This window comes from Cricetulus griseus, chromosome 5 (assembly GCF_003668045.3).
Source record: "Cricetulus griseus strain 17A/GY chromosome 5, alternate assembly CriGri-PICRH-1.0, whole genome shotgun sequence".
NCBI classification, from domain to species: Eukaryota; Metazoa; Chordata; class Mammalia; order Rodentia; family Cricetidae; genus Cricetulus; species Cricetulus griseus.
Genome location: NC_048598.1, coordinates 15988044 through 15999765, shown reverse-complemented (window position 1 = coordinate 15999765; position 11722 = coordinate 15988044). Strand labels below are relative to the sequence as shown.

Sequence of the window (11722 nt, the reverse complement as noted above, 5' to 3'; positions counted from 1 at the left end):
GGAGTGGGTTTATGCTGTGACAGGCCTGACCATGTGCTGCTTGTTGGCAGAATGCAAACTTTGGGACTTTGGACTAGAAAAACAGTTGGATGCTTTAAGCAGGACTTAACATGACATATTAGTAGGAGCATGGGAGACAGTGGTGCTGAGAGCCATATATATTATGACAGCCCAACTCAAGAAATTTCAGAGGAGAAGAATATTATTATTAAGTAGTTTAGGGACCATTCTTCTGATATTTTGGTGAAGAATGTGGATGCTTTGCCCTTTTCTGAAAAATCTGCCTAAGGCTAAATTGAAGAGTTTTTGGATTGACAGTGTTGACAGATGGATTTCAAGACAGCCTAGTATTGACTCTGTTGTGTGCTTATTAGTGGTCTCTTTTATGCAGATCTATAATGAAAAGGAGCAAGCTGAGAAAGGAAAAATACAAAGTGTACAGTTTGAGGAGAAAAAGGAGTACCAGAAAGTATAATGGACCTAAGTCCAATGTTCAAGGAGATAAAAAGTTTAGAAAAAAAAGTCTGATGTTAAATGGAATAAAGGGACTGGTGACCTCAGGGCAAGACCCCACCCAGCTAAACTTCCAACTTGTGAAAATGAACTAAAGAAAATCAAGAAGTGAAGAAAACCATCAACATTAGAAAGATGATGCAGATGTGATTGAATGTGAAAGCCATGTTCTAGCCCTAGCAAGCTTAGAACTTGGCATCCTCAGCCATGTGGTTCTTGATTTAGAATCAAGGATACAAAAAGGGGTTGTAGACTTTCCGTCCACAGCTAACGAAAGCTGCTAAAGCCAGGCATGTGTCAGGTGTGTCCCTGCATGGAAACCTAGAGAGTTCATTACATGAAGCCATGAAGGTGAAGCCTGGATTTAATGACCCCAAGATGTTTGAGATTCCAGGTCTACAAACCAAGGAAAGCTGTTAACAGGAAGTGGAACCAGTCCAAGAGAGGAAAGTGTGTTGCAGTCAACAGAGCTGGGGTAGTTGGAGATCTGAAGAGTTGTCATCAGACACGGAGATGCAGAATTTTGAATTTACCTTGCTGGTCTACATTCTTATTTTGTTTCAGTATTTCCTCACTATTCTTCCTTTCCTCCCTTTGGTAATATACATTTTGTATGCCATTGTATGTTGGAAGTATGTAATCTGCTTTTTTATTTTGATTTTACAGTGGGTACTGTTAAATAAGTCTCAGAAGAGACTTTGGACTTTTAAGCAGTGTGGAGACTGTGAAGGACTCTGGGGACTTTGAGATTAGACTAAATGCATCTTGCATTATGATATAGCTAAAAGCCTGTGGGGGCCAGGCAATGGATGTGGTGGTTTGAAGAAGAATGGTCCCCATAGGCTCATATATTTGAATGCCAAGTCACCAGGGAGTGGCACTACTCGAGAAGGATTAGGAGTTGTGGCCTTGTTGGAGTAGGTGTAACCTTGTTGGACAAAGTGTGTTATTAGGAGTGGGCTTTGAGGTTTTAGAAATCCAAGCCAGAAAAAATTCAAGCCAGGCCCAGTGTCATTAATCCAGATTTAGAAATCTCAGCTACTTTTCCAATATCATGTCTGTCTACATCCTGCCATGCTTCCCACCATGATAATAGACTAAACTTTTGAAACTGTAAGCAAGCTCCAACTGAATGCTTTCTTTTGTAAGAGTTTCCATGGTCATGGTGTCTCTTCATAGCAACAGAACACTGACTAAGACAATAGTGGTGTCCTATCTCACCTGGTAGAACAAACATATGTCACTGTCCTAATCCATGTAACATATGCCCACATGTATGTATAAATTTTTCTATATAGCTAAACATGAATTCATATTCTCCAACTTAAATGTATTATTACATGAATCATTTGGCCCTCTAGGCTTGCTATCTGCAATTTAACAGAAAGAAATCAACCTTGATGCTGGGCGTTGGTGGCACACGCCTTTAATCCCAGCACTCGGGAGGCAGAGGCAGGCAGATCTCTGTGAGTTCGAGACCAGCCTGGTCTACAAGAGCTGGCTCCAGGACAGCCTCCAAAGCCACAGAGAAACCCTGTCTCAAAAAACAAAAACAAAAACAAAACAAAACAAAAGAAATCAACCTTGAGCTGGAGAGATGGTTCGGCAGTTAAGAGTACTGGCTGCCCTTCCGGGGGCCTGGGTTTTTTCCCAACACCCACATGGCAGCTCACAACTATCTAATTCCAGTTTTTCAGGCCAATGCCTTCTTCTAGCCTCTGTGGTGTTATACCTAGATTGTGAGGACCTCTCAAAGACCACCCACAAAGACTGAATCCATATACAAAAGCAAAGAGCCTTTATTCAAGCTCGAGCCTGAGCCCTCCATCTGTCCAATGCAACAGTGAGAGCAGAGAGCCCTGAGCCCAGTTGGGGTAGAGTATTCATCATAACAGAGGTTGGGACGAGGGGATTTCCAAGCTTTAGGACCCCTGATTGGCTGACATTTGTCTAGGGGTGTTTTGGCAAAAGGAGATAGGTGCGTGCTGGGCTCAGGGGCATCTGCTATCTGCAATGGTCAGAAATGTTTGGAATGTCAGGTACTTCTCCCTTAGGTTGGATTGTTAGATATTTTTTTCCTTGGATGCTGATTGGCCCATTCCTGGGTGGTGTCAGTTTGTGGTTTCTCCTGGAATGAGGTGCTACTTTATAGTAAACCAAAACTCAGGCCTACTCCCAGTCTGGTTTTTATTAAGCTTGTCATGGCAGCTGTGTGGCTAAGTGGGCACCAGGAATTCGTGTAATATAAAGACACATGTATAGCCAAAGCACACATGCATATAAAATAAAATATCTTAAGAATAACAACATTAAAAAAGCCAACCTTTTATTATCTGTTATTTGTTGTGCCCAAGTAGTGAAGATCCCCAGAGACCACCAGGGAGACAGACCCACCAATCTGTAAAAGCAATGTTTTATTGTTCATCCAACCATGACAGGGACCCTGTCTAGTAAGCTGATGCAGCAGCCTCCAGAGGGAGTGAAGTTCCCTGTCTACTGTTAGGTTTTAAAGACAAAAGTTACAGGATTACATCAGAAGGTATGGGTTGGTTTCTAATTGGTTGACATTTGGGAACAATCAGGAGAATTTCTCAAAGTCATATTTTGGCATGAAATACCACCTGTGTGCCAATTATTCTCATTGGTCAGTGCTGAGAGGGAACATTCTGTGGTTTCTACAGCTTTGTCTTGTTAGTTGCAGGTGGCCTGTTGTACATTGATACCAATAGTTTTCAGAACTGTATCCTGGAGACTACAGGGGAGGTTTTGGTCTCTCCTGGAGTTTCTTTTGTGGCCAAACAGTTCCTAGGAACCAAGTATCTAGGAGGTGGGGGTGGGGGGGCATCTTTAGTTTCTTTGTGTTCAGTTTTGGACCTAGGTTCTGGGAGGCCAGAGGATCTGGAGTTTCCTTGTGTCAGAGGCCTACGTGTCTTTTCTGTAGCCTGTCATGGCTGCTAAAACAAGGGCTTTGTGAGGCCTGGTCCCTTCATTATTCATTAACTTAATTTTAATATATTATTTAATATTTTAATATGCATTTATTATTGGGCTGTGATAACAAAATGCCTTGGCCTGATTAGCTTTTAATAAAAGAAGCAGATTTATTTTCTAACATTTCCAAGGTTCAACATCCAGATTTCATTTCTGGTGTTAGCTTTCCCCCTGACTTGTGGATTATGCATGGTAGTAGAATTTGATTTGAATAAGATTTGTTCTTTTGTGACTGACTTTCTTCACTTGGCACAAGATCTTCATTTACTGTCTTTTTGTTGCTGTTGTTGTTGTTGTTGTTGTTCCTTTTTAAGGATGAGATATAGTCCATTGCACTACATGGCACATTTTGTTTGTCCTTCAATGACAGTTGGCTCGTTTCTACTTTGGGGCTAGGTGAGCCATGCTGGTAATTCTGCTTTAAATTTTTTCAGAAACCTGCAGTGTTTCCCTCAGCACTTTCACCACCCTATATTACTACCAACAGTTCACAAAAGGCTCCAATTCTTCCATACCCTCACCGACATTTTGCGGGTTTTGTGGAGTCAATGATGTTTTGCTTTCTTGAATAGCCATCCCACAACAGGGAAAGCTCACTGTGCTGTTTGCTTCTTTGTTTTGTAGGCATGACCTCACTATACAGCTCCAGCTGACCTCCAACTCAGAGATCCACCAGCCCTTGCCTCCTGGGTGCCGGGACTGAAGGTGTGTGCGCCACATTCCTAGCATCAGTGTGGTCTTGATTTGCATTTCTATAACAGCTGGTGACACTGACCATCTTCATGTCCCTGTTGACCACTTACATGATCATCTTTGGGGAGAAAATGTCTTTTCAAGTCTTTGTTCATTTGTGATCGTGTTCTTTTGGAATTTCTGAGCTCCTTACATATTCTGAATGTTAATATCATACACCAGATGTGATTTAAAAATATTTTCTTTCATCTGTAGATTATCTTTTTTACCTTGTTTTTATTTTTATTGTTTATTTGGTTGATTGGGTTTTATTTTTTTGTTGTTTTGGGGGTCTTGTTGTTGGTTTGGAGGGGTTTTTTGTTGTTATTGTTGTTTTTTGTTTTGGTTTGGTTTAGTTTTTCAAGACGGGGTTTCTCTGTATAGCCTTGGCTGCCCTGGAACTCACTCTGTAGAACAGGCTGGCCTCAGACTCACAGAGATCCACCTGCCCCTGCATCCCGAGTGCTGGGAATAATGGTGTGTGCCACCATAACCCAGCTGGTCTTTTTACCTTGTTGATACTGTCCTTTGGTGCACAAAAGCTTTTAACTTCAGTGAAGGATGTTTTCCTTTCTATTGATAGCATCCATTTCTTTTATTTTCTTTTTTTAGTTAGTTCATTTTTTACACATGTGAGTACAGGTGACCGTGGAGGCTAGAAGACTGTACTTCGAGGAGAGAAAAGATTCAAGGTCAAATTCTGAAGACCTTCAGTAGAGCAGGGAAAAAAGTGGAAGTACTGGCATCAATGAAATGCTTCAGTGTATTAATTAATTCACCCTAGTTTATTAAATGCTGACAGATTTTGTTTTGTTTTTTTGTTTGTTTGTTTGTTTTTCAATTCTGGGACCACTAAGTTGGCCAGCAGGTAAAGTTTCTTGCTGCCAGGCCTGAATGGCCTGAGTTCAATCCCTGGAACCCAGGTGGAGGAAGGACAGAACTGACTCCCTCAAAATGCCCTGTGACCTTCTCATGTGTGCCATGGCAAAGTGCACCTCTTACCCACAACAAAAACACAAAATGAAATATTAAAAACTTAGGTTTCTGTATTTCAGGATATCTGTAGTCTTCATTCACATAGAATTCTGATAGTGCAAAAATGTTTTCAATGTGTTGGAACCTTTATTACGGCTTATATTAATTTATAGGCTTACTAAGTACTGTATTGCTGAATTATACCCCTATTCTGTGACATTTATAATTTATAAAATTCTTATGGAGAGGAAGCTAGATGGTTGAAAGAGACAAAAATAAATCTTGAAAGTATGTTGAATGTTTAAGAATAAACAATATCTTAACTAAAAGAGCAAATTTAACACATCATTAATACACGAATGTGGCTGCTCTTGGCCACTAAGTTCGAGTATTGGGCGAAAGCCTGGAGATTTGGATGAACCACAAGACTCCTGGTCCTTTTCTGAGAGAATGTCTCCCACCTTTATTGTGGAGCAGCCTTATATACAAACTTACAAAAACCCCAGGTCAAATGGTTCACAACAGGATATTGATCCCAGTGGGGTGAGGTCAGGAAAACAGGAGGTACCTGTGGTTATGCTGGAAAACAACTCTTAGAGACCTCATGAGGGCTGGGTTCCAACACATGAAAGTACTTCCAAATATCTTGGGCTATTTTTAGGGAACTCTTTCCTACTAGACTAGTCCTGCAGTCATCTTGGAGCCCCCAAATAAACACACAGACGCTATATTAATTATGAAACTCTTGGCCTATAACTAGCGCTTCTTATTGGCTAGCTCTGTGTTAATTATTAACCCATTTCTATTCATCTAAGTATTTCTACCTGGTCCTATCTTACTGGAGAATGCCTGACTTGTGTCTTCTCTTCCCAGAAATCACGTGATGACTGCTTTCTGCCTACATTTCCCAGAATCCTTCTCATGTCCTAGACCTGCCTATCTTGCTGCCCTATTGGCCACAGTATTTTATTCATCAAGAGAAACATATGTGCAGAAGACATCCCCATCAGGCTATGAAAATAATAAGAAAGAAACTTTATCTGCTTTATCTTTTTTTTTTCAGAATTCCAGAATACTAACCAAGTTGTTGAACACCCTGGGACAGCAACCTTCCATTCACACAACAGTGAAGAGAAGAGTCTATGTTCCAGGTGCCTTAAGTCCGAACGGGTATTTAATTTTTTTTAAAGATTTTATTTATTTATTATGTATATAACATTCTGCTTCCATGTATATCTGCACACCAGAAGAGGGCACCAGATCTCATAACAGATGGTTGTGAGCCACCATGTGGCTGCTGGGAATTGAACTCAGGACCTTTGGAACAGCAGTCAGTGCTCTTAACCTCTGAGCCACCTCTCCAGTTCCCCGGGTATTTAATTTTTAAATTCATCTTTAACTTAAAATCAGAAGCTTTTGAAAGAGATTTGAAAACATTAGTGGACTTTTATAAAATGTATCTGACATGTGATTTCCAAGGGAAGAATTCCTTTATGATACAGGGGGGAAAATTGTGTTAATTCCAACTGATGATCAACTCAGAAAATACCAGTCAGATTTTTGGATGATGATATCACTGTTTGTTTAAACCTAACCCTCAGTCTAAAAGCCTTTGTCCCTAAATGTTCCTTGCTCAGCCATGACAGTGGGCTACAGCAGTGTGATGGATGTAACGGTCACTACCTGCCCCAGTGCTCGTCAACACAGCCGTCCTCTAACACAGCCGTCCTCCTAGCCACAAATTCTAACCAGAAAGGCAACCTCTGTTAATTAAGGATGGTAGAGCATCACAAGGTATAAATAGGCTGTTTTAACCTCCTAAGCACCCAGGCTCAGGCAAGGTGCATGTGACTAAGGGATATAGTTACTGTCTTCAACAAGGGGACAGAGATGTCCTCACAGAGGTGAACCCAGGCTGCCTTGAGACACAATGCCTGACTCAGGCCTCTAGGAGAGGGAGTAGGTAGTGCTTTCCTGAAAGTTAAGTGACCAAATCAGGGAGTCTTCAGAGAGTGGGTGGAGTGTGATGTGTGTAAGAGCCTTTAAACTAGGACTTGAGAGAACAAATTCCAAGAGATGCGGAGAACTGCAAGGAATAGATAGAGTAAGAAGAGCCACTCAGATCTTCAAAGGAATAAGCCAGGACTCAAATCCTTCCTGCTTTTATAACTGGGAAGGTAGGAGAAACCATCCCTTTAAAACCAAGCTGAAGGCCTTTTCTGATGTTGCAGAAGGGTGGGAAGATTATGGTAACATGTTCCTTTCCTGTGTTTGTTTGTTTCTGCTTTGTTTTATTTTGTTTTTCAAAACAGGGTTTCTCTGTGTAGCCTTGGCTGTCCTGGAACTCACTCTGTAGACCAGGCAGAGTCCTCAAACTCACAGAGATCCACCTGCCACTGCCTCCCAAGTGCTGGGATTAAAGGTGTGCACCACCACTACCCAGCCCTTTCCTATGTTTAACAAGCTTTGTGGAACAATGACTTACATGCCATACAATCCACCATTTTAACCTGTGGTTCACACTGATTCAGAGAGTTGAGTCCATTCACACTTGTCCATCCAGCACCGCTACTGTACAAACACGGCACATGGTTTAAAGTCGATAAGCAGCTGCTGTGTATCATGCTTCTGGGAGCATCTGGGAGCATCTGGGAGCAGATTTTCAGTTGACAACGTGTTTTGTTTCTCCTCTATCTATCTATCTATCTATCTATCTATCTATCTATATCAGGAGCAAGACTTCTGAGTCACATGGTATCTTCCACATTTTTTTTTTTGAGGAATGGCTAAACTATGTGGTTCTAAAGTCAATGCCCTGTCCATATCTTCCTCAGTAGCACATAAAGCTTCCTGTTTCTCTACATCCATTGCATAACACCTGTTATTGTCTGCTTTCTATATTAACAGCCGCAGAAGGACTCGTTGACGCGGTTAGTAAGTGTGGTATAGTTAGCTCTGGAGGTAAGAAGGAAAGGCATTGCTAAGGGATGTGCCTTCACCTGCCACACCAGAAAGCAGGAAGTGACGTGCAAAACTCCATGTTAGGAAAGAGGGAGACGAGACTGTTTATTTGGAGTTAGAAAGACACCTGCAGAAGAAAGGACATCAAGTCAACATCATTTTTCTCTTCCAGAATGAAGGATAAAAAATGGAGCCAGGGCAGCCTATGTTGATAAAAGCTTAGAATTTTTTAAAATGCATAAACTATGCAAGATGAATCAGAGGAATGAGAGATCATTTTTCTTCTCCTTTTCATTTTTTCTCTCCTTAGAACCTGGGACATTAATTTGCCAATGTCCTCAGATGATTTGATGAAAGAGGTTAGAGGAAACAAAGTGGCTTTCCAAGATTGCTTCATTTCAAATCTCAAGTTCCTGCTGACATTTCCCAGGCCCACCATACCTGAGACCAGCGGAGATCTACCACTCACCCTGCCGGCTGGCAGGCCATTGCTGTCTACCTGGGGTTCCTGCAACCCTACATTTACTGTCCTGGTCACTGACTATGAAACCTTCCAATCAAATGATTCCTTCCGTACCTGGACCAGAATAAGAGTCCCCCCAGGTATCCTGAGTGATGCTGAAAGGCACAATGTGACTGATGTGGCCTTATTCAACAATGGAATTATGTTTCTAATAAATGGTGTTATTTACCTAAAAACCGAGAAAACATTTACAAAACTGGACTCAAGTAAAGGTCTTCCTACAACTGAAATTATTGGCATTACCAGAAGACGATGGTGTCAGATGAGATATTTATTTAAGGTTAGTGAAAGATGATATATGTGAGTATGTGCATTATCAACGTAAATTTAGATATATTACTATAATGTTTATTCAGTAATATATCAGGTGCTCTACTAAGCAGCTTTTTTGCATGGTTATTGTTTCCCCAAGACAAGTACTAACCCCACTTACCATCTAAGATCATACAAGATTCAGCATGTTCAAGCTCATATGGGTCTATAGACAGTTATTTAAAGAGGTAAACAGCTGTATTTCTCAGATTCAAGTTTTCTGAGGTCTCTTAATGTAAGACCCCCAGAAAGCTCAGGCCTCCGGGATCTCAGCCCAGGACCACAGCCACCCCAATCACCAGGCAGATTTGAAAGCTTGATGCAAACTGCATGAGGCTTTATTGTTGTTTAACGAGCTAACCCCATGTTAGCTCCAGTCTTTCATCCACCCTCCATGGCGGATGGCTAGGAAAGACAGCTCAAAGCGTCTGCATAGAGATCTTATAGGGGAGTGTCTAGGGGTAAGCACAGGCTCAGGATTGGTGTGCCTCCAGGCTTGGAGGGTTTGCCCTGTGTTGATTGGCCAACTGGTTGTTGTGGCCCATAGGCCCTCCCAGGGTGGTTGCTATGCTCTGCGCCTCATAGCTGTGCACTTGTCCGTAAAGCACATCCAGAGCCGTAAAGCATAGCACCACCAGCTAACTTCTGATTGATTCCTTGTCACGAGGCAGGCATCTGACCTCTTAGTGACTAAGACAAGGTCAGACAAGCACGGCTGTTATGGCTGCCGAAATGGGGAGCTGGTCCCTTCATTAGCAGTAAAGATGCATACCCAGTGACAAAGAAAAAAGTCAGTCTTGTACTCTGTCATGTAGAGCAATGCAGTCATACTGTGGGGACAAAAGCTTCCCAGTATATGTTCCCCCAAGAGCCTGTGTGCTTTCAAAATTTAATCAAATTACCACAATATTTGAATAATGGATATCAAAGCATTCTTACTACAAAACATAAATTTTACACAAAAATGTAAATGTTCTTTTAACTACATTGTTGGGCTCCTAAAGAAATATGTTCTAGCAAAATCAAGTACTTGAGTTGAACATTAAAATGTATGAAATAGCCAAGCTGACCAGGAAGGGTAGATCTGAATGATGTGTGACTACAGTTCCAGTTGCCTTGAATCCTGGACAGCAGGGGTGGCTATTCTTGGTAGCAAAGATGGGACGGGACTTTCCTACAACATTCTCTACTGAGGTCCTGGATGCTCTGACACCCACCTCATAGACACTTGTAAAACATTTCATAAATCCACAACACAGAACCCAGCAAGTTGCTCCCCACCTTGGGGCAGCCCACTCTACTCTCTCTTTGGGTTGCTCTGTCTGGCTACACTGATGCTTTAGGAATGAGCCTCCACTTAAGCTGTGTCTTGACTCAATTCATTCTTTCAAGAAGACAAAAATCAAGGGGCATACCACCACTCCCATCCCCACCTCCTACCGCCCCCACCCCACCTCCCTGAAACATCCCCACAGTAAGAGAAATTCTGGGAGGAAAAAAAAGCTGTCCCAACAGACTGGCTCAGAGGAAGATGCAAATTGTTCCAACATGTTAACCTTTCCTCAGGGCTGACCTCCAACAGTCAGAGCTCAGATGCCAGGAGGCAAAGCCCTAGAACAGAGCAAAGAGGGGGAGTCTGGAACAAACATTTTGCATAAAATAATGACCTTCAAATTGACCCCTAACACATCTAAACTTATGTCAGCTTTCATAACAGAAAGAGAAAGGACTGGAGAGTTGGCTTAGCAGTAAAGAGAACCGATTGCTCTCCCAGAGGACCTGAGTTTGATTCTCAGCACCCACATGGCAGCTCAGAACCATCTGTGTCTCAGCCCCAAACCACAGAAGCCACGAGGTTTGGCCTGAGTGGGGGAGTGTGGACCTGGAAATTCCTAGCAACCCAATGGTCATAAACCAGACACAGGCATCTTGTCATCTTTAGAGAACATTCAGTTCCATGCTGCAAAACTGGAGTCTCTCCTTTATTTAGCATCTTCCTGGCTGCTTTCTAACCATGCTTCCCTAACCATGAGGCCATTTCTGTCTCATCTTCCTAGACCCAACAGCAGATCTCTCTACCATCTCTCCACCAGTTGACCTCTCTGCCTGAAACCTCCTCACCATCTGTCCTCACATAGACTTTTTTCTCCACTCTGGTGCAGGCCGATTCAAATGCTTAGTTTTGTAGAGATGCAAAACTAGGAGACATTCTCCACTGAGGCTATGCCATTCAACAGCAAATCAGCTAGCATCTACAATACAATGCAGACCGGATCTTGGACCCCAAGAAATCCTCTAATGGAATTTTACTAGGCTCCAAAACATCTGTAACTCCAGTCCCAAGGGTTCTAACACCCTCCTTCGACCTCCTTAGGCATTAGGCACGCACATGGGTGCAGACATCTGTGCAAAAACACTCATACATATGAAATGATAAACTAAATAAATAAATCTAAAAAGTAAATGTTCTAAACCCTAGGGTACTTTAAAAATGCTGGTTATGTTTAAGAATATACATGTATACACATATTTGCATGTAACAGCAATTAATAGAAAAGAGGTCACAGATGTGAAAGAGAGAAAGAAGGGGAGATGGGAGGATTTAGAGGAAGAAAAGGGAAGGGGAAAATGGTGCAATTATGTTATAATCTCAAAAATAAAAGAACTATTTTTTAAAGTGTTTCCCTCTGGATTTCCTAAATAGTCAACTCATGG

General features: G+C 41.9%; 1 protein-coding gene across 1 annotated transcript; it reads left to right on the top strand.

Annotated features, from left to right (window-relative positions):
• Positions 1-6262: 6262 nt before the first annotated feature.
• On the top strand, positions 6263-6769 carry Csr1 (uncharacterized LOC100689233; the record flags this gene model as incomplete). The annotated part of the gene is given in 1 exon segment (NM_001246734.1): positions 6263-6769. A coding segment is annotated over 1 exon segment (303 nt). The 3' UTR covers positions 6732-6769.
• Positions 6770-11722: the final 4953 nt, after the last annotated feature.